Here is a 23,087-nt window from a genome sequence, read left to right on the forward strand (position 1 = left end):
TTTGGTCACTTACAATGCTGACATGATGAGCACTTTCACAAGGCTCACCCTCCAGACACCTGGACTGAGACAGGGGCTTATTCTCTTTGCTTTGTAAGTAAGAAAGTCAAAGTAAATAACTGACCAATGTGTACTGTATTTCTAGTAACAGAACTTGCAATTACTAGAAGACAAAATTTATCAGCTTATACTTTTAAAAAGTTTTACCAGGGTATGCAAATATTTTAAGGCACAATGAACCAAATGGAATCTTATAAAGCAGATATTAAAAAGTGAGAGGTGACAGGTATGGCAGCACACAGCTCAAATTCTAGCACTTGGGAGACTGAGGCAGGTGGATCGCCAAAAGCTCAAAGACAGTACTACATAGTGACTACATAGTGTATTCAAGTCAATCTGAAGTACATGGTGAGACCTTGTTTCAAAAAAAAAAAAAAACACAAACCAAAAACAACAATATGAGATGTCTCAGGTGCATGGGTAAACATTTGTAATTCCAGAGACTAGGGAGGCTGAGCCAAGAGGATTGATTGCAAGTTTGTTGCCAATCTGGGCAACTCTGCAAGACTCTTAACTCCAAATTTTAAAAGGCTTTGGGATGCAGTTCAGTGATAGAGCACCCCTGCCCAGTCTCTGGTATCACTCCTACCAAGATCCCCTCCCAAAAAAAGGGTACATAATGGCAACATAAATCAAATATGGGCTACAGGGGCTGAATATTTAGCTCAGCAGCATAAGCGCCTTCCTTGCAAGTGCGCAGTGGTGAGTTCGATCCCTGGTACCGATAAAAACGAAAAAGACAAAAAAAAATATGGGCTACAAACATGGGCTACTGGAACAGTGTCCCCTTATGGAATGACAGTCCAGAAGCCTGTAGACAGACACGAGTATGCACTGGGATCCATTTTCAGTTGAAGTTCAGTCTACTCCGTTTAGTTCTGCCTCCCCTCACACATGTAAGTAGCTCCAAACATCAGCCTCTTCTGTAATTATTTATGACTACCAATTTAGGAGACTGATTCAACTGGCTACCTGGGAGACCCACCTGGGAAGAAGTATCAAAACTCTCACCCACAGAAGTTCTAACTGAATGCCACACAGAAGATAATTTTTAAGCTCCTGGCCACTCTCATATGCAGCCTGGGCTGAATACCACTAATTAAGACCTGTGGCCACTGTTTTCCTGTAACTTATATAACTAGTATACCTGTTCTCAGTATCACTATAGCACAGGAACACATTATATAGTTAAAACTCTGAGGGAACACCTTTCTGTTTTCTGTGCACTGAGGTGTGCTACACTTCATAGCTTACAAAGTTGGAGCTGTGTGTGTGTGTGTGTGTGGTTTTTTTTTTTTTTTTTTGCATAAGTAGGATAAAACTAGCTAGGGTTCATAGTAGAATTTCTGTGCCACAAATCATTCACCTATTCCTTTTTCTGAATCACAGTATCAAAAGTCTTCAGTCTTTCAGTTCTTTTCCTGGTCAGATATCACAGACAACAAACACCTTCCAACTCAGATTATTACTTTGTTGTTCTTTTGTCTTTTTGAGACAGAGTCTCTCTATCCAATTTGGGCTGCCCTTGAGCTCACTTTGTAGCCCAGGCTGGTCTCTAATTTGCAACAATCCTCCTGCCTCAGCCTCTAGAGTGTTGGGATTACAGGCATGTGCCACCATGCCTAGCCCTACTCAGGTATTTAAACATAAAGTTAAAAACAGTACCTCAGCCAGGTGTGGTGGTACATGCCTATAATCCCAGTACTTGAGTGGCTGAGGCAGAAAGACTGACTGTAGTGAGTTCAAGGTCAGCCTGGGCCACCTAGTGAATTCCAGGTAGCCTGACCTGCACAGCAAGAACCTGTCTCAAAAAATCCCAACAAAATAAAAAACAAAAACAAAACATAATAACTTCCTGAGCTTACATTCTAGCCTTGAAAATAAACAATGATAACACATGAAATTATAAGGTGAGTCCTAAAGGCTTCTGCACAGAAAATGATTTCTCAGTGACAAATAAGTTTCTAGAGAGAATGCTTTTTAAGTAGATATCAGAAGAATCAATCTATGTGAACTGCATAGTTAGAGAATAAGGGGGGAAATGTATTCTGGGAAGATGACAAGGCAGCAGCAAAAGAGTTAAGCAGGTGCTGACTTTGCTAGGCAAGGCCTGAAAGAGCATTTTCAAGTCTAACATCTTCATCCAGAGACAACAGGCAACCCTCTCTGAAGAACGTTAGCCAGCTACTCACCCTCTGAGATCACAGTGGCTGTGTTTGAAAGAATGCAGTAAGGATGGTAAGGACAAGGACAAAATTAGCGTCCCCACCAAGGTGAGGAACAGTCGAGGCCACTGTCTAGGGAAGTGGCAGTCATGATGATGGAGACCTAATGATGCCAAAAATAAGCAGGTCAAAGAACCGATGAGATGGGAAACGTATGGTATAGAAAGAGTCCTAGCTAGAAACTGGGAAAGATACACATTTGTCAAAAAAGGGGAACTGCCTTTCTGAGCATAATTTTTTAACTCATCTCCAGTAGGCAGCTGCCACAATGGCAGGAAGAACTGGGGATATAACTCAGCAGGGGATATAACAATGCATGCCTGATAATCATGAGGTCACAGGGCTGGAGATTTAGCTCAGCAGCATAAGCGTCTGCCCTGCAAGCAGGCAGTTGTGAGTTGGATCCCTGGTACCGATAAAAAGGAAAAAGACAAAAAAAAAAAAAAAATCATGAGGTCACGAGTTTGATTCCTAGTACCAAAGGGGAAAAAAACCTCTTCAAACAAACAAACAAATAAAACAATGGCAGGGAGCGTAAGGCCACAATACTTTAGTATATATCAGATACTGGTCAGATCTTTACATTTATTCATTTAAAACATACTCTATGAGGTAAAAATTTACCTTTGATACGGTTTAGACGTGGTTTGAGGACGTCCTCCAAAGGTTCATATGTTAGAGCCTTGGTCCTCAGTGTGCCAATGTAGAGGTGGAGCCTAGGGGAGGTTACTGGGGACCCTGCCTTTGAAAGAGATTAAGGTAGTTCTTGTGGGACCCTGAATTAGTTGTTGCATGAACATGTTACAAAAAAAGCAAACCTAGTCTCTTAACCTGGCTCTCATCTCACTGTATGGTCTCTCATTCTTTTATTTTTTATTTTTTGGCTGTTTCAGGTGAGCAGTTCATTCAGGTGGGCCTTGCTCCTGAGTTCTGGGATTACAGGGATGGACCATCATGCTTAGCCTGGTCATTGTTGCACATACGTTCACCCTTGGGTGGGATTCCACCCACACTGCCATCTACCATGGAGTACTAAATACTAGAGCCAAGTACCATGCCCTTGATTCTCCAGAGCTGTGAGCCAAGGAAAATCTTTTTCTTTATAAAATTACCCAGTCTCAGGTATTTCACTATAGTGACAGAAAATGGATTCATGCTACTTTTTATCCTTATTTAAAAATTTTTAGTTTGATTAATACATGTTTGTAGTACATAATGATTACATTCATTGTGAGCAACTGGTACATGCACACATCTCAATTCTTTTTCTTTTTCCTTTCCCACCACTCCCTCTTTTGTTTTGGCCCACATCAGACTGTTTTATAAATCCTTACAATGTTATTTATTACATATACAGATTAATAGCCAGATTTATCCCTATTTTATACATAATGATTACATACATTGCCCCAAATCACAAAACCAGTATCTTAGTCGAGATTGCATGTCTTTAGTTTGGACTAAATCTAAATTGCCAGGCCCAACACTCTTATCATATAGGGTCTAAACCTAGGGACTTGGCACTGAGCCATATCCTCAGCCCTTTTTATGTTTTTATTTTGAGACGGGGTCTTCCTAAATTGTGTAGGATAAAACTTGTGATCCTCCTGCCTCAGCTCCCGAGAGCTAGGATTACAGGCATGTGCCACCAATGCCTGGCTCAGTCTAAACTCTTAACTAAGGCCTGCTGTGCCTTGAATAATACAGTGAGGGCTGCAGATAAAGCACAAGTGCCTGCCAGACAAGCAAAAAGTCCTGAATTCAAATCCCGGTACAAAAACAAAACAAAAAAATAAATACAGTACTGAGGCTTGTCAAAAATACACAGGTATCTTGGGAACACTGATCACACAGGCATACATAAAATTTCCCTGTCAGAGTACAATAAATGAAAAGATAAAGGGGTTTAAATAGATCCAAGGGCATGCACAAGAGGCACTCACAAGGGAAATGGGTGTGGCAAAGAGGTAGGAGATGTTCTAGGAGATTGCAGTAGCCTAAAAGCAGCAGAGGATGGTCCTAAGGAACAAAACAAGTATAATGTCAAGTGTATCTAAAAACTCACGGGAGAGGTGTAAGATGCTGGTTTATTTTTTATAACAGTTTGGCTGTTTTTGTAAGGCTCAAACTAAAAATAATTTTCTCATTTTTTTTAAGGTAAAGAAAGAAGAAAGTATAACACAAAGAACAAAATGTACCTCTCATGATATCATATATATATATATATATATATATATATATATATATATGCACACACACACACACTGTCTGGTCTTTTATTTAAAAAGTCTCCAGGATCATTTGTGATCTTGGCAAGTGACAAATTCAGGGAAATTCAGGGAAATGGGGGAGGAGGGGATGAAACCCAGATTCTAGGTTACTGAGGGACACAAAGGAGTAATAGAGAATTTCCTTGACTATATTTGGCTGTGAGAGAAGAACTTCAAGGGAACAAGGGAAGAAAAGCTTTGTGTGCTACAGAGACAGAAGAGATGTGAACACTGTTAAATATAAACAGTAAACCACTGAAAGGGAATTGATGAAAATCCAGCAAAGAGAAGCTGCTATTGAGAGAGGGCCCTACTAGGGGAAGGTGCAGAATGGGAACACAAGTAACACCATGAATACCCCTTCTTAGATAACAGGAAGGCACGGAATGACAGCTGCAAATAATGTGCAAACACAGAAGTGAGCATACTGCAATGTAAGGTTTCTGTTTTCTTCAAGTCATCAGTTGACAACAAAGTAGCAGTGGCAAGATCAGTGATTTAAGGAAAAGGTAGATAAGTCTAAAATGTCTGCAATGAAGGCAGGGTGTGCTGTAAACAAAGGAACACAGAATGCAGAGCAACCTCACTTTTTAAAGTTAGAGACCACAACCACAAACTTTCATTCATATGCCCTGCATGCCACAAGCCACAAGTATTTTCCACATAATGGAATATATCCTCTTTCAAGTCATTATAAACTTTGATGGAAACTTAAAATCTGTACTTTTATGAATAAAGCATATTTAGATAGTGCTTAAGAATGGGTCTGGAGCAAGGCATGGTGGTGTACACCTGTATTCATAGCACTCAGGAGGCTGAAACATTACTTGTGAGTTCAAGGCCAGCCTGAAGTACACAGTGAGACCCTGTCTCAAAACAAAAAACATAAACAAAAACAAACAAAAAAATCAAAAAAGAATAGGCTTTGGAATCAAAGCTGGGTTAGAATTCTGCTGTCATTTACTAGCTGGGAATTTTATCTGAGTTAATGATTCTTGGTAACTTATGGTTGAAAGGGGTTATCACTATCTATCTGATATTTCATGAGATTAACCAAGATTTATTAAAAAAGACCCCAGGTATAAGTGATAAGAGAAATGACTCAGTAAATCACAATTGTATTACCTTATTATTATTAGCATCAGCAGAAGCAATTATTTTATTACATCGCATTACTGGTACTGGCTCACCTTAAAAGTCAGAATGGAGTTCAAAAAGGATATATGTCAGGACACTTCCAACCTCCGCACAATCTCACCTATATCACTAACCAAATGACCCAAGCAGGACACTCTGGATATTAAGTTTTCAATCTGTAGAGTAAGGGGACTGGACTGGTCGTTATAAAACTCCCGAGATCTTTCTCATTTAGACATAGAGCCAACAGTGTTCTGTGCCTGAAAATATGACGTTTCAATTCACCATATTCGTTGCTGAACTGTTATGTTGTCAAGATTTGAGTCTGAATCCTGCTCTTCCTAAATAAGAAGTATTTAACTTATGTTTCCTCATTCATAAAACAGTAAAAAAAGAAAGAAAGAAAGACATAATTTACCGGATTGTAATGATTTAACAACATCAACAAACCTTTACGACGAAACTATTAGTTTTCACTCCTCTAGTCTCATCCCTCCCCCTATAATCTGTGAGAACGCTCTCCCTTCCCAGGAGTGACTTGAGAGCAAAACTTTGGACGTGAAGCGCTCCACCCGGTTCCCTCCTTGAACCCTGCTCACACACTTGGCCAGTCTTTATTTTTCTACAAGAACAAATTGGAACTTCATTAAAAAGCCAAACTTTGGGAGTGTTAGCGCATCCAAAGGGTCTCATTAAACCATGCCTTATCAAATTTTCCTGTTGGGTCACATATTTTGACAATCATCTCCCACGAAGCCATCCTGGGGACCAAAATAACACAGAGACGCAAACTCGGGTGGAAGGATCCCGGTTGCAAAGGGGGGAACTACGAGCTGCACGCAGATCTCAGAGTTAGGAAGCCTGGGGCAGCAACACGTGAATGCTTTCCACAGGGACTACAGAGAAGCGTCCCGGCAGGTGACCGACTCCCTTTACGGGAGCTCTCAGCGGTCCAGGTAGCCAGGACCCTGCCCAGCCGCCCCGCGGGAAACAGACTGATGACAGCACACGAGTGGGTCCGCAGGTGCGGCCGCGGCGCGGCGCCCCAAAGCGCTCCACCCGAAGTCCGGGTCGCAAGTCCCGGCGGGGCTGGCTGGGGTCGCGGCTGACAGGACCGGACGCGCGACCCGCCTCGCTGGGGTCCGCCAGGACTTGGCACCTGAGCCCGGCCTCACCTGGAAATGCTCCTGGAAGCGGATGGGGAGAATCTGCGCCATGGTATGCGCGAGCGCGAGACTGAGGTACAGCGATCCCCGCGAGCCGGCTGACGAGCGGCGGCGGCTAGAGCGCAGGCGCACTGCCTCGGGTCGCCTTCCCCGCGCCCCTCCGCGCGAGGTCCCTGCGCGCGATCCCTCCGCTCGTCCCGAGGGTCCGCGAAAAGTAGTCCTGCGCTCAAACACACTTCGGCGTCCACGAATCAGAGTGCTTTTGCTCTGCCGCCCGCTAGTGTCTGTGTTAGGTGTGCTTGGGAAGGCACAGCACGTCCAGAAGTGCTGGGGACGAGTGTGCCAGGTCCTAGGGTGTCTGTGGGAAGGTGGGCTGGGGCCTGAGATATGTTTGGGAAGGTGTTTGCACTCCTAGACTACTGCTCCCGGACAATGCTCCCTGCAGGTGTGGGCTGACCGCTGCAGCTTCCTGGAGCCAAAGGTGTCTGCAGAAGTCACCAGACTACCGTTATCCAGAGCTTTCCCGGAATAGAGAGAGGGTGCGTGGTAGTTGTACCTCAAACTCTGAGCTGTGGAATTAGGGGCCACCTTTGTTGTCATTTGTTTTACTTTCTTTTTTTGTTTCTTTTTCTTTTTCTTTCTTTTCTTTTTCTTTTTCTTTCTTTCTTTCTTTCTTTCTTTTTTTTTTTTTTGGAGGTACTAGGATCGAATCCAAGTATGTTTTATTACTGAGCTCCACTCCCAATCTTATTTATTCATTTATGTAAGACACTGTCTCACTATGTAGTCCAGGCTGGCCTTGAACTCGTGGCAGTCCTCCTGCCTCAGCCTCTGTTGGGGTTATAGGCATACCCCACCATGCCATGGCTTGCAAACACTTACGTGCCTTTGCAAGGTGTAGGTGTTTCTTTAGAAAACATCTTTTCTGGCTCAAACTGGTTTCTAGCAAACACTCCCAGTATATCAGTGCTGAGAGTTTGAAAAGATCTTCCATCTAGCAGCAGATGACCAATCGAAGGCCAGTGAGGACCACCCAGATTACCTATGGTCACTTAATAGTAGAGTAGGGCAGAACTCTAGCCTCCATCTGTTTGCCCAGTGGCCAATTACTTTCTCTGAAGCAGCGTTTGAAGAAGTGCTTTGCAAGCAGATGACTCAGCCACATAAAAGAAGCTTGTCAGGAAAGGGAAGCCTTTGGCACTCAGCATAGGTTCTCCCATGGTGTAATCAACATACCTCTACTGTTTCACTTGTTGCTCAAGGCAAACCTTTTTTTAAATTTAATTAAGTTTATTGGTACAATTTAGGGCTCAAGATAAATTTTAAGAAATGAATTGGTCCACTGTGAATAAAAGTGATGGTGCAATTATTTGCACAGTAACTTGACCATCTAGGAGCTAAAAATATGTTAAAGAATAAAACAGCTTGGCATAGTGGTACACGCCTGTAATCCCAGGACTCTCAGAGACTTAGGCAGAAAGATGCAATTTGAGCCCAGCCTGGGCAATTTTATCAAGTTCTTTTCTCAAAATAACAATAAAAGGGAGCTGGTCATGGTGGTGGAAACCTATAATCTCAACATTCTTAGAAGTTAAGGCAGCAAAATTCATTTGGAGCCAACTTGGGTGATTCACAAGACCCTGTCTCAAAATTTAAATATTTAAAAAAGAGCTGGGAATGTAGTTCAGTATGAAGTCCCTGGGCTTAATCACTTTCAAGTTAAATTCTCTTTTCCAGTATTAGCCAAGATCTGTGGAGGTTGCCCTTTCAGCATCTGTGTGGCCTCATTCCCTAAAAATAGAGTTGATTTTTGCAGTGGGTGTTAGTGAATTTCCCAAATCTATTTTTGTTTTTTAATTTTAAAGAGAATAGAGGGCTGGGGATTTAGCTCAGTGTCATAAATAAGCGCCTACCTGCAAGTGCAGAGTTGTGAGTTCAATTCCCGGTACCACTAAAGAGAACAGAAGCAAACAAAATAGAACAGAATTAAATCCAATCAAACCAAAACAGTGAAAGTGATAGAGGACTTCAAAACAAGGTAATATGGAAATCAAGTATGGCTACCGTACTGCTCTTGTTATCTTCAAAATAGCTGCCCTCTGGGACAGGGATATAGCTCAGTGGTATAAGCACCAGCCTGGCAAGTACAAGGTCCAGAATTTGATTCTCAGTACCAAAACCAAATGCAAAATAGCTGCCCATCAGACATAAATAAAGTCAAAAGAAAGCAATGAAAACCATATATGAGGGGTCTAGGGTACATCAGCTGCACAGTGCCTGCCTGGCAAGCACAAGGTTCTGAGTTCAAATTCAGATTTAAAAAAAAAAACTATACAGGATTTCAAAACAAGATATTAGGAAATTAACAATGACTACCATAATGCCTCTTTTTATCTTTAAAATAGCCATCCAGACCATCAGACATAGGCATGTAGAATTAACCAAACAAGGCCAGGGATTTAGCTCAATGGCATAAATGGCCTGACAAGCGCAAGGTTGTGAGTTTGATCCCCACTACCAAAAAACCCCCAAACCACCAAACAATACAAACACTAAGTTTCTTCTTTACTTAGGTTGTCTTTTCAGAAATTTCAGGTGAGTGACTTCTAATTTCTACTGTATGTCTCCTGAACTTGTTCTATATGGGCTGGAGGTCTGGGCTTGTATTTTGCTTCTTTGTCTTCATATTTTCTGTGTTCCTCTGAATCAGCCCATCGCTGCATTGTGAGTGCTTCCTGCATTGGCTGCGAGTCCCTTGGTAATGGGTTGGACTAGACACTTGGGTTCCTCCGATCCAGGGTTCCTGGAGCGGTGGAAAGGCAGGAAGCAGTGGTTCGCCAGTGCTCCACTGCTGGCGGTGAGGCCTATGGGAATGGCTTCTTCTGCCTCACTGGGCTTGTGGGATCTCTCCAGACCACTGTAGGCCCCACTTCCTAATAGGATACTCAGTCAGGAGCTCATCAGTTTATTAATCTGGTGAGCCAAGCACTTCCATGATCCAACCACTTTCTCAAAGTCCCACTTCTGAGCATTAGACTTTTGGGAGACATTTTAGATCTAAACCATGACATATAAACTTAACAAAAAGAAACACATGATTCTGAATAACTAATATGTGCTAATACTAATTTTTTAGCAATACTAAAAAATTGAACCCAGAGCCTTTCATTGAATTACATTCCCATTTTTGTTGTTATTTGTTCATTTGTTGCTTTTTTTGAGACAAGGTTTTGCTATATAATTCAGGCTGGCCTTGCACTCATAGCAAATCCTCCTTCTTCAGCATCCTGAGCCACCGTGCCAAGCTCTCCCATTTCTTTTTTAAAAAATACTTGTTTCAGCGGCATAAGCGCCTGCCTTGAAAGCAGGCAGTCATGAGTTCAATCCCCGGTACTGATAAAAAGGAAAAAGACAAAAAAAAAAAAAAAACTTGTTTATTTTTGTGGTTCACTGGAGTAAACTTAGGGCCGTTCCACTAAGCTATATCCCCATTTTTTATTTTGAGCGAGGCTCTTATAAGTTGCTAAATTTCCCAGGTAGGCTTGAATTTGCAATCCTTCTGCCTTAGCTTCCCAGAGTGTGAGGATTACAGAGGAATGAAACACCAAGTCCAGAAGTTAAACCAACTCATGGACCCTTAGCCTGTTACATATTAAAAGCATTATTGGGGCTGGGGATTTAGCTCAGCAGCATAAACTCCTGCCTTGCAAGCAGGCAGTTGTGAGTTCAATCCCCAGTACTGATAAAAAAGAAAAAGACAAAAAAAAAAAAAAGCATTATTGATACTTTCTTCTGAAACAATCAGGGATTTAAAAGAGGTTTTTACAGGGGCTGGAGGTTTAGCTCAGTGGCATGGCATAAATGCCTGCCTTGCAAGCAGGCAGTCGTGAATTCGATCCCCGGTACTGATAAAAAAAAAAAAAAGTGGTTTTTACTAAAACTGTTCAGGCCTACAAATGCCCAATAAGTAACTAAAAAAAGCAAAAGCTGACCTTCATTTTTTATCTTTATTGTCTTAAAACTTTGGATATAGCCATGTTAACCATTTAAGAAAAGTTAACAAAAGGTTTATTAATCCTAAATTTACCTAGTCTACTTCATTCCCTGTGAAGACTAAGGGTAACACAATAAGAATAACTAAAGTAATTTTCAAGATTGGCAGGAATATCTGATTACCATCTTTTACAACATCTAGTTCCAAACCCCTGGCTTGGAAGTCTCCAGCCATTGTCCTAAACCTGTAATGTCAATGTCCCAGAGAAAGAGAGCCTCGTGAGTGAAACTGCTGCAAACATGGGCAGTCACTTCATAGAAATCAAATCACCCCTCAAATCCGAATTTCTCTAGTGATATAAAACCAGGACTATGATCAACTGGACCCTGGCCCACTTCAGTAACCCATAAAACTAATTTCTGTTCTTTTGTGACAGTCTGATCTTCATCCAAATATGGCCCCATTTCCCTATTTCAGCTACTCAAACTAGAGTCCTTTCTTTATTTTTCCTTACTTTCCAATCAAAACTTTTGCTTGTAAATTCATTAGTTTTAATTTCCATTATCATCTAGCAAAAACTTATGCTAGCCAGTGATAGTGTGAGGATAATTTGGGGATTGCATACACACTTTAGTATTCTGCCTGGGGTATCTGTCCTACAGTTATTCTTGCAGACCCATCCTTTCAGTAAAATTCTAAGGAAAATGAGTAGCTTGTGGTAAAAATAAAAATTAAAAATAATAACTAAGGAAACAAGGCACCATAAACAAGAACTGCGAAAATCAAGAGGACTGAAGTAATGAAATTTTCACAGGTTTTAATATGTTTGAAGAGCTAAAGGACAAGCTTAAAAATAACAGTGGGGAAAAATATACACCGGGAACCTGAAGTGATAAAGAATGACTAAGCAGATTTGAAGGACAAAATAGGAATCTTATAAATGAAAAGGGAAATAGAGTATAATAAAGCCTTAACATAACTGTCTCTTAGGGCTGGGGATTTAGCTCAGTGGCATAAGCACCTGCCTTGCAAGCAGGTGGTCATACGTTTGATTCCCTGGTACTGATAAAAAAACAAAACAAAACAAAACATAACTGTCTCTTCTTGACTAGGTGTTTAGTTCAGTGGTAGAGGACTTGCCTCGAATGAATAAGGCTGCAGCACTGCAAACAAAACAAGATAATTGTACGCAAAATGAGACTAGAGGAAGCAAAGATAGGATCTAAAAGACTGGTCTCAAATGCACAGCAGTCTTCCTGTCTCAGCCTCCTGAGTTCTGGGATTACAGGCATGTGCCATCACAGACACAGGAGTTAATTTATTTCTTATAATTCTGGAATTTCAAGATAATGATACCAGCAGATTTGGTGTCTGGTGAGGAATGCTTCTAATATAGCAGTTTTTTTGTGTGTGGCATACCTCTCTACTGCTTCACATGATGCTTGCAGTAAATTTTAAGAAATGAATGGTCTACTGTGCATAATTACAGCGGTAGTACAGTTCTTTGCCCACTAATTTGACCAATTTGGAGCTGAAAATATTTTAAAGAATAGAATGGCCAGGCATAGTGGTACACACCTATAATCCCAGTACTCTGAAAGACTGAGGCAAGAGGGTGCAGTTTGAGACTAGCCTGGGCAATTTAGCAAGACCTTTTCTCAAAATAAAAATAATGAAAGGAATCTGGGAATGGTGGTGCAAACCTGTAATCCTAGACTTGTAGCCAGGGTGTTTGGCACTGAGCAGACTGTAGTCTCTTCTATCAACCTAACAGGCAGAATCTAACAGGAATTCTCCCAAAGTGGAAATAGAGCTTTTAGTCTCAGTCACAGCATCAAAAGCAGTTTATAAAAGCAAGAAGGATGGGAAGAGCTGAAAGACCACATTTAATAACTAGTATAGAAAATATACCTAAATTCTAGTTCTTATAGAGATTTTCTATAGGTGAGATTTGAAAGTCTACAGAAGACTTCTATTTCCACGAAGTATCAGAGAACTAACAAGGGAATGAATAATTATGGAACCACTAGAAAGAAAGGAAGTGAAACGGTGAGCCTGGCATGCATGCTGCTTTTTCCTAGGAGCATCTGCCAGTTCCAGATGAGTGGCTCTGATGCTAAGAATCTGAGCTTTGTGTACCTCCATGCCTAACTCAAAATTGAAAATTTTAAGGATGGACACGATGGCACGTGCTTATAACCCCAGTACTTGGGAAGCTGAGTTAGGAAGATTGATGTGAGTTTGAGGCAAGGCTGGAGGATATAGAGAGCTCAAGACCAGCCTAACTACATAGTGAGACCATTTCTCAAAAAAAATCTATAAAAGGAGAGAAAATATTTACAAATTATGTATCTGATAGTAAACTTTTATTCAGACAGTATTAAGAAACTTTTTTTTTTTCATATTGGGAATGGAACTCATAACCTTGCACTTGCCAGGCAGGTGCTTTGCCACTGAGTTATATCCCCAGCCCCTGTATTAAGAAACTTTGATGAATTCAATGATAACCTGGGTATGGTGGTGCATGATTACAATCCCAGCAATTGGCAGGCTGAGGTAGAAAGATCCTGGATTTGAATCCACCTTGGGCTATATAGTGAGATCAGAACTGGCTTGAGCTATATAGTAAGACCTGGTCTCAAATAACCAAAACCCAAAAAGCAAAACAAAAACAAACCACATGCAAGGCACCCCACATTTGGAGCAAGATCCTTTCTCAAAAAAACCAAACGACAAAAATAAATAAATAAATAAATAAGTAAATAAAATAAATAAAAACCAAATGACATAAAACCAAATCAAAAAGGTAAATTTAATTTTTTTTGAGATAGAGTCCCACTGTGTAGTTCAGGCTGGCTTTGAACTCACTATGTAGCTCAGGCTGGCCTCATTTTCCCAAGTACTGGGATCACAGGCATGGGCCACCACACTCAGCTTAAAATTACTGAATTTATTTACTTATTTTTATTTTTTGTCTTTTTGAGGTAGGATTTATCTTTGAAGTTCAGGATGGCCTGGAGCTCACTTTGTAGCCCAGGCTGGTTTCAAACTTGCAGAATTCCCTTGCCTTAGCCTCCTGAGTGCTGGGATTACAGGCATGTGCCATACACCCCACAAAATTACTAAATTTAAAGTTGGCAAAAGATCCAAATAAATGATTCTATAAATAAAACATACAGGTGACCAATAGCATGTGAAAATATGCTCAGTGTACAGTATTTTGTCACTATGGAAATGCAATTTAAAACTATAATAATATTAGTTTATATTCATGAGTATTGATCCTGGATTCTGGGGTACTGGGGATACCTGGTTACAGAGGTGCTTAGTGACTTTTTTTTCCATTCTGAAACAAAATATCTAACATCCAAAGTTAAAGGGGCACAGTTTATATGACTCACAGTTTGTACAGGTTTCAATTCATAATTAACTGGCTCTAAGGCAGGATGGCATGGCAGAGGGGCATCACAGAAGAGAAACAGCTCATGGTGGGCACAAGGTAGCAAAGCAAGCAAGGGGACAAGATAAGTCTCATTCTGTTCCTTATATTATCTCTAGGCTACTGGAATTGGGTGGTGTAAACCAATCAGTGAACTGATTTAATAATCACCCACCCTTAATCCTAGCATTGCACCATGAATCAGTTACACAGCTACCTCTGAAAAAGCCCCACCTATAACTGCATGAAGTTTTGGTGGGACATCTAGACCCAAGCCATAACAAGTGCTTTCTAAGTTCTTTCTGGCCTGAACAACGAATTGGTCAAGACAAAATAAAAGTTATCAAGAATTTACCTTTGTTAAAGGTAGCAATGATAGATGCTCTTCAGAGTGATTATGGGCCAATTAGAAGTATAAAAAGAAGTACACTACAGGTTGAGAGTGGACTACCATGAAAAAACACAGTGGCCACGAGCTTAATGGCAGCCATCTTTTGTATCTTCTATTCCTCGAGCTGATGGGAGTAGGGACAGGATTGCTTTTAAAAATTTTCAAATTAGGCTTGGTGGTGCATTCCTGTAATCCTAGTAGTTCAGAGGCTGAAACAGGAGGATTGCTGCAAGTTTGAGGCTAGCCTGACTACATAGTGAGTTCAAAGCCAGCCTAGAATAAATGGTGAGACCCTGTCTCAAAAAAAAAAAAAAAAAAAATCCCAGAAAGTTCTGATAGTATGAACTGCTGGTATGAATTTAAAGAGTGCAGCCACAAGAGAAGGCAGATGGCTAGTTTACCAAATAACTAATGGTCACCATATGACACAGCAATTGTACATATCCACACAAAAACTTGTAGAGCACCATTGATAATTTCCAAACGGTGGAGAGAAGAATTGTCTGTCAACAAGTGCCTATATCAGTAAAATGTAATATAACATATAATGGAATAGTATTTGGCCACACAAAGGAGTAAGGTAGTGATGCAAATAAAACAGTTTGCTAAATCCAGAAAGCCAGTGACAAAGCCCACATATTCTGTGAGTTCACATATAGGAAATGTTCTGAACAGGAAAATCTATAGAGATGAAACTGATTGGTGGTTAGCTTTCCATCACTATAACTTATTTGGCTCACAGTTTCAGAGGTTTCAGTCCACAATTAGTACATATCCATTACTTTGGGCCTGTGACAAGGCAGAATATCTTGGCAATGGGAGCATGGAGTGGAGGAGGCTGCTTACCTTCTGGCAGCCAGAAAGCAGAGAGGAAAAGAGCCAGAGAAGAAGAGGCAGGGAACAAGATGTACCTTTCAAAGTCCTCCCTCATGACCTACATCCTCCAGGTCCCACATCCTAATAGGCCGTTCAACTATAAACTTATCAAAGGATTAAGAAAATGAAGTTAGTTTCAGTCCCTGGTACCAAAAAAAAAAAAAAAATGAGGTTAGTACCTTTATGATCCAATCATCTCTCTAGGCCTTATCTTTGAACATTGCCACTTTGGGGTTCAAGTCTTCAATACATGAGTTTTTGGGGGAATAGTTCATATTAAACTGTAGTGATGGAGAGGTGGAGACAAGTAAAGTATATTGTGGTTTTCCTTCTAAGGTGATGAAAATGCTCTTACGATGACGTGATAGTTGTGCATGTGTGATTATACTAAAAACTATTGAACACTTTATGGAAATTGCATATTATAAATCAATAAAACATTTTTTAAAAAGGTAATATGAGGGCTCCTTGTGATGATGGAAATGTATTCATCTTGAAAACAAAGCAACAAATCTAGAAGTAAAATAATAGGGTTGTATGTTATGTGTATCTTTCATAAGGAACTGTGAAAACTATTAAAAGTGACTATACTATTCTTCCTAAGAGCAAGTAAGAAATTTCCATCAGGATCTTGGCTTAGCCCCAATCTCCTAAACAAGTGGATGGCAAATGGCTTAAATAAAAGAGACCAGTAGTTTGACTTTTGGAGCATCCAGGAAAGTCAGAATTCTCTCAGGAATAAAGACAAAGCGCTCCACTGGACAGCTTGTATTTATTTGGTTTTCAAGCAAAGGAAGGGGATACTGAGGCAAGTACAGGACCTGAATAGGACCTTGGGAGTCAGTTCAAAGACTTCTTCAACTGGTAAGTTTTGCCAATTAAGAGAACTATTGGATTTCTAAGATTGACAGCCTTATTGCTCTTGAATGTGGTGGTGGTGGTGGTGGGGCAGTAGCTCAAGTAATTTAGCACTGGTCTCCAACAAGTTCCAATTTGCCATGTTGTTTTTTTTTTAAAAGCTGAAGGCATTCTAATATGTATGATTGTTGTATATCATTGTGGTTTTAATTTGCATTTTTTGAGTGACTAATGTTGAACCTTTTTTTATCTGCTTATTTGCTATCCATGCATCTTTTGTAAAGTATTTTAAGAGGTTGTAAAAAGAACAAAAATTAAATTTGATAAAAATTAGAAACAAATTTACACACAAGTATAATGTAAGGATAAAAATATGAAGGAAGTATTTGCCACATGTATGATAGGACAGGAACAACAGGCTGAAAATGAGAAGAGATGGTGGACTTTTTTTCCCTCTGTTGTGTACCTGACATGTGTGTACAACTTTCTCCTTAGGGAAGGGCTGTGATTCCTCACATATGATCTGAAAGTTGAAGTTTGGACGTGTCCTGAGATCAGATCAAAACTTTGCAGCATAGGAAGACATGGACTAACCCAGTGCTTTGCTTAGAAACAAGGTTAGTGGACAGAGGCAGTAAGAAGGGGTCTGGGAGTGGTAGGAAGAGTAGGAGAGTTGTCATTAAACAGGGTAGGAGATTCGGCTATCATCCATGTAGTTATCACAGGTAGGGGAGGGGAAAGCAAGGGTAGGGTATGGGAGAGTTGCAAAACAGTCAGTTGTTGGGGCATAAGAGCTAGAAGAGATAGAGCAAGTTTTTGTCTCTTATTTCTTAAAAATGTAATTTTCGGGGCTGGGGATTTAGTTCAGTGGCATAAGCGCCTGCCTTGCAAGCAGGCAGTCGTGAGTTCGATCCCCGATACCAATAAAAAGGAAAAAGACAAAAAAAAAATTTTTTTTTCAGTGCTGGGCATGTAGTTGATAGAGTACTTTTCTAGCATGTGCAAGACCCTGGGCTTGACCACTAGAACCATAAGAAGAACAAAAAAATTTCTATCATCCTTATCTGTCTTTTAGCTACTCCAGTTCCTTGAATTTGTTCTGTGGATTTCTGATCCTAAATGCCCCATATTATGGGGGCATTTATATTACTATAGCTTCAAGTTCATTATCTTTTTCTTCTGCAGTATCTAACAAGTGATCACATGCTTCCTCATCTTGAATTATTTTAAGCTTGTTTTTATGATCTTTCACACCCATCCTTTTTGAGCAGAAAAAAAAAGCATTATAACTGTTTTAATATCTTTATTTGGCAGTTCTATCGCTATAAATTCTGGATCAGTTTGGACTTGAATTATTCTCATTTTTGGCCTCTTTGTATGCTTAACATGGTTATTTTACTTTCTTGGATGTTGTATATTTTTGTAGTTTTCCAAATCTTGAACTTTGTTCTGCAGCGTAATTAATTGTATCCTTTTATGTCTTGCTTTTGTTAGATGGATTTTCACTCAGTATTATGCCTAATTATTCTTCAGTACTGAGCAAAGGTGGCCTGTGTACTCTTATTTCAAGCCTGTGAATTATGAGTGTTTTTTAGTTTGGTTACTAAGAAGAGACACTATTCTTAGATGATGGCCAAACAGTTTACACTCTATTCCTGTCAGATTTTTTTTGCCTGGCCTTAACAGTCTCATTTGGTAGTACCTCATATATACGCACTGGTTAATATTCAGCTGACCACTTCAGGTTCACTAGTGTGAATTTCTCTCCCTCCTCTAGTATTGTTTCATGAATTTTGGCTGCCTTGGTCTCACTGGATTTTTAGCTGTGTTCTAAGCTGGTTCAGTTGTGAAGCTTGGTTTTTTGATAGTACTGGGACTTAAACCTAGATCCTCATACACACTAGGCATATATTCTACCGCTTAATGCATTCCCAGCCCCATCTTTTTCTGACATCTCGAAACCATTGTTTCATATATTCCCACTGGTGTATCAGTTGTTTCAGGCAGGTTTGAGTCCCAGACAGGTTGATTCCGAGTCATGTGTATCCTATGGCAGCACAATGTTCTGTGTCCTGCCATAGCTGTCAGGGGAGCTGCCTGACCAGCAGTCTCACTGGTCTCACTTGAAGAAAACTTCTTCCTTGCATCTTGGCTTTTGATGTGCCCCTGTCCACACAGATTTTGTGTGCTGGCTTTGTCTGGGATGCATATGGCCTGGCCTCACCCAGCCACTTGATATCCAAGTGAGAGAGCCCCAGGTAGGAAAGCAGTTAGGGATAAATTAAGAGTTACTCTCACCCAGGCATTCAGCCTTTTGATTCTGAGACCACACCACAGTGCTTTCCTTAGACCAAGAATTACACACAGGGAGGCGTCTGTGACAAGGTACAGAATCTAAGGGTATGGAGTGATCAGCCCTCACTTGTGCCTGAAGATTTTGATTTTAATTCTCCTGTGGATCAAGATCGTGCCTACTTTCTAAGAAAATTCCAGTTTCCTGATAATTCTTTAGAGTACTCAAGTCTCTACTTAGTTTCCTTTCCTAAACGGGTCAAGCAAACAGCAGCAGACCAGCATAATCAGGACCGGTGGCACAGCCAGCCTAGTATCAAGGACCATAATGCCTTACTGGAGAGATAACGTGCAAGCCAGCCTGCTTGCTAGTCCCGGGCCGGCCAAAGGTGCAACATGACCAGAAAAGTGAACACTACACTGTGATAAAAATACGTTTGTTGAGGCAGGCATGGGGGGATCGGATAACATCAAAGGACCCTTTCAGGCTCCAATGTTCTGTCATTGCCTACTTCAGCTGAGAGATTCATAGTGTGGGGAGGACAACAGATGTTGGAAGGACAATGCAAGGAAACCAGGATAGTTTGATATTCAATGTGTGTTCATTTATTTTATACTTACAAAAGAAATTGTCCCCCCTTGCCCCGTCTCCCAAAAAACATCTCTTTTTACAAACATTTAAAAATTAAACCAAATGAAGATAGACAAGTTAATTTCAGTACAATTATTTTTCAGTGTAGCTGTTATAATTAGGGTTTAAATTTCCTACAAGTGACCAATGTCCAAGTAACTTATAGGGAAATCCTGATTATTGGCCAAAAGAAAAGTTCCATATACAAGTTAGCAAATTCTAGTATAAAAATAGTCCATGTGTTGGAACAGCTTTCCTACCTTTTACATAGGTCTCAGGTCAGTCTGCTGGCTGCATAATACCTAACATATGTGGGTTTTCACTCTCACAAATGGCTCATTCATCATAGCTGAAGCAGCAAGGTGCCTGCTTTGGCAGGGGCTAATGTCCACCTTGGGGCCGTGCTGGAGGTGGCAGGCCTAGGAGCACTTCATTGGCCCCAGGGCAAACTCCCAGTCCCAGCTCCACACAGAGGGCTTTGAGGGAGGGATAAGCTGGTCCCTTCCAAGGCAACATCAGGCCCACGACACAGGCCACATCTGCCTAGGGAGCTAGGCTGGTGCTGGTGTAGGACAGCCCATGTCCTGCCAATGTTTTCTCCTCTCACTGCAGCCTGGCCAGATGAGAGGCGGCTCTGGGCATCATTAGTGGTGAGAGTGTGGCTCTGCTCTTGCTGCAGTGTGGGCAAACCAGAGCAGGTTACTTGTCTCTCAAGATGTCGAGCTGTTCTTGACACTCGGTGAAGAGGCGCTGGAAACGGAGGTTCTGGCCGATGACTGGCAGCAACTCCTTCAGCAACTCCCTCTTCCGAAGACCCTGTGGACACACAGTGACAGGTGAGTAAAGTGTCAGGGAAATAACCTAGATCATGGGGGACTTTCTTGATCTGGAAGAGACTTGTGTCTACACACTAGAGAAATCCCAGAGGAAAAGCCTGGTACCTTTCCATGTGATGAACTCAAGAGAGCTTAAAAGCTAGACTGAATATGTATAGGGCAAAGTGGCAGGTAAAGGGGAGCACCACAATGCAGGAGTAAGATTGAGGAAGGCTCTACTTCTCCATCTGTCTTATGTCTGCTGGCACAGTTACTGCTGACCTTTCACCGACTAGGCAGTGATTATAGAGGCTTTGCCTTCTGGGGCAAGGTGGAGGTGCTACATCAAGCTGAGATCAGTAGAGAGGACATTTGGGACAGGCTACTCTTCATGCTGGTGCTCTCCAGGTGTGTGATACCAAGCAGCAACTGGTTTTAGTAGCTCTCAGCCTTTGGCTCTTATCCACATCTCCCCTACCTAGGTCTAGGCACACTGGCACCACAATCTATAAGAGGTGAGCTCTGTAGCATAGTCCAAAGGGCAGAACCTGAGGATAGCTGCCTAAAGGGAAAACAATAAGCCAGATGACATTTGTCACTGGAGTAAAAGACCCAGAGTCTTAAAAGTGTGATAGATAAACAAGACTAGAAAAGGTATGAAAAAACCAACTGTATATACTAGGTTTAGCAACCAAGGGGAAAATGAGATTAAACAGGAGAATGGGTGCGAGTAAAGACCAAATCAGAGTGAGTGAGTCAAGTCAGATTGCAGCCTCAGCTCCAACAGAGAGGCAGGGAGAAGGAAAAGTTGTATGACAAACAGGGTGGCAGAGGGCCCAACATTCACATAATAAAGCCCCCAGGGGAGAGAGAGGGAAATACATGAGGAAATAAAATGAGTAGACTCCATATACTTAAAACAAAAATGAAGAGCTTTTGGTATTGCTTGGACAATTGAATGCAGATGTGTTGTGCTCTGGGTGAATGATTTGGGCATGACATGCCCCCTGACTAATGTTTTCTGTAGTTTGTTTTTTTTCTCTTTGAAATAAAATGGGTTTGAAAAAAAAAATGAAGAGCTTGGACTTAAAGACTCCACAGAACGCTGTCAGGTAAGATATGGCAAAACTAACTAATATTAGACATATTAGGATAAAATATACATAATTTGAAGATATCAAAACCACAAAAACTTGAAAATTTTTAAAAAACCAGAACATGTTATTTAAAAAGGAAGAGATATCAAGATTCACAATAAATAGTATTTTTAACATATTGAGGGGAAAATCTCAATTTTTTTTCTTCGTGTTTTTGAGACAGTATTTCACTATGCAGTTCAGGCTGGGCTTGAATTCACAGAGATCCTCCTGCTTCAGTCTTTGGATGCTAGGATTATAGGCATGTGTCACCAGATCTGGCTTTTAATCTAGATTAAAAAAAATTTCAGGCACACTGATATTTATATATGAAGGTATCACAAAATGTTCTTATTGATGCAGGTTTTGTTTCTTTCTTTTCTTTTTTTTTGAGACAAGGCCTCACTATATAGTTCTGGCTGGTCTTGAACTTCCTGTGCCTCTAGCCTCAGACTCTGAACTGCTGGGATTTCAGGTATGTGCCACCATACCCAAGAGGGCTGCAGATTTTGCTCAGTGGTGGAGCATATGCTTAGCATCTACAAAGCCCTGGGTTTAATCCCCAACACCATTAAAAAAAAAAAAAAAAGATAAATTACTAGAAAAATATAACTTACTGAAATTGACTCAGAAAGGAGTTAATTCTTTTTAAATTTTTTTTTGTCTTTTTTGTTTTTATCAGTACCAGGGATCAAACTCACGACCGCACAAGGCAGGCGCTTGTGCTGCTGAGCTAAATCCCCAGCCCCCAAGGAGTTAATTCTTATCACACAGAAAACATGGGACACACCAGATTTTTGGTACTGAAATTGAACTCAGGGCTTTTATACTGAAGTATATCCCTACACTCTTCCTTTTTTTAAAAAATTTTGAGACAGTGTCACCAAGTAAGTAAGTTGCTCAGTCTGGGTTCAAGAGCGATTTTTATTTTTCAGACAGGATCTTATTAAATTGCCTAAGTTGGGCTCAAACTTGTAATCTTCCTGCCTCAGTCTCCTTATCCATTGGGATTGTAAGTATGCATTACTGTATCTGCCTCTATATCTCAGATTTTTAAAGTGATTTCTAAGAAATTTCCAAGGATCAGGTTATTCCACTCTCCACAAAATTAGAGAACAGAAAAATGAAGACTCCCCCTCCGCCTACCAGTTCTGCTGCTGTTTCATTCAACAATACTAATATAACCTTGGTTTTAAAACCATACAAAGATATCATGAGATATAAGATTCAGGTCTATTTCATTCATGAAACCAGAAATACAAATCCTCTATAATCAATCCATTTAATAGTGAAGTAAAGAAAATATAATCAACTTGGTTTAACTAGGAAAGCAAGGAGAGTTTAATACCAGAAAACTTATTAATATCATTTACTATACATGGTGTTTAGCAGAACAATATGATAGGAAAAAAAGGCACAGGATTAGAAAACAGAAAATTAAATGGTTACTCAAAGTGATTGTTTATTATACATAGAAAACACAAAACTATTAAGAGATGGGCTGGGGATTTAGTTCAGCAGCATAAGCACCTGCCTAGCAAACGTGAAGTTGTTTGATCCCTGGTACCAAAAACAAAATAAAACAAACAAAAATAACAACAATGACAAAAAACTGTAAAGATAAATGTTAAAAAAAAAAAACAGAAATGTGGAGAAAGTTGGCTGGTAACAAATTTATCAAGTAAAATGTGCTTATACAAAAGATAAATGAATAACTAAAATATAATTTAAATAATATATGTCATTTAGGACACAATTATAAAATGTCTAAAAATGAATCTAATAAATGACATGTAT

General features: G+C 40.4%; 2 protein-coding genes across 7 annotated transcripts in view; both read right to left on the reverse strand.

Moving 5' to 3' along the window:
• The window catches only part of Cltcl1 (clathrin heavy chain like 1), a 95,219-nt gene extending 88,070 nt beyond the window's left edge, over positions 1 to 7,149 (reverse strand). For 3 of the 4 annotated variants that reach the window (XM_013141801.3, XM_013141800.3, XM_013141798.3), the window contains exon 1: positions 6,868 to 7,148. In XM_013141801.3, the coding sequence (XP_012997255.1) occupies positions 6,868 to 6,909 (42 nt within the window). In that variant the 5' untranslated portion in view covers positions 6,910 to 7,148. Of the gene's footprint in view, positions 1 to 6,867 lie in introns of all 4 variants that reach the window. The other variant, XM_013141797.3, reaches the window with a different exon arrangement.
• Positions 7,150 to 19,291: 12,142 nt separating this feature from the next.
• The window catches only part of LOC100727267 (protein HIRA), an 85,276-nt gene continuing 81,480 nt past the window's right edge, over positions 19,292 to 23,087 (reverse strand). For all 3 annotated transcript variants that reach the window (XM_063226098.1, XM_003478374.5, XM_005007309.3), the window contains one exon: positions 19,292 to 20,155. In XM_063226098.1, the coding sequence (XP_063082168.1) occupies positions 20,039 to 20,155 (117 nt within the window). In that variant the 3' untranslated portion in view covers positions 19,292 to 20,038. The remainder of the gene's footprint in view (positions 20,156 to 23,087) is intronic.

This window comes from Cavia porcellus, unplaced genomic scaffold (assembly GCF_034190915.1).
Source record: "Cavia porcellus strain 051 isolate PalLab524CR breed Dunkin Hartley unplaced genomic scaffold, mCavPor4.1 scaffold_16, whole genome shotgun sequence".
In the NCBI taxonomy this organism is placed as follows: domain Eukaryota; kingdom Metazoa; phylum Chordata; class Mammalia; order Rodentia; family Caviidae; genus Cavia; species Cavia porcellus.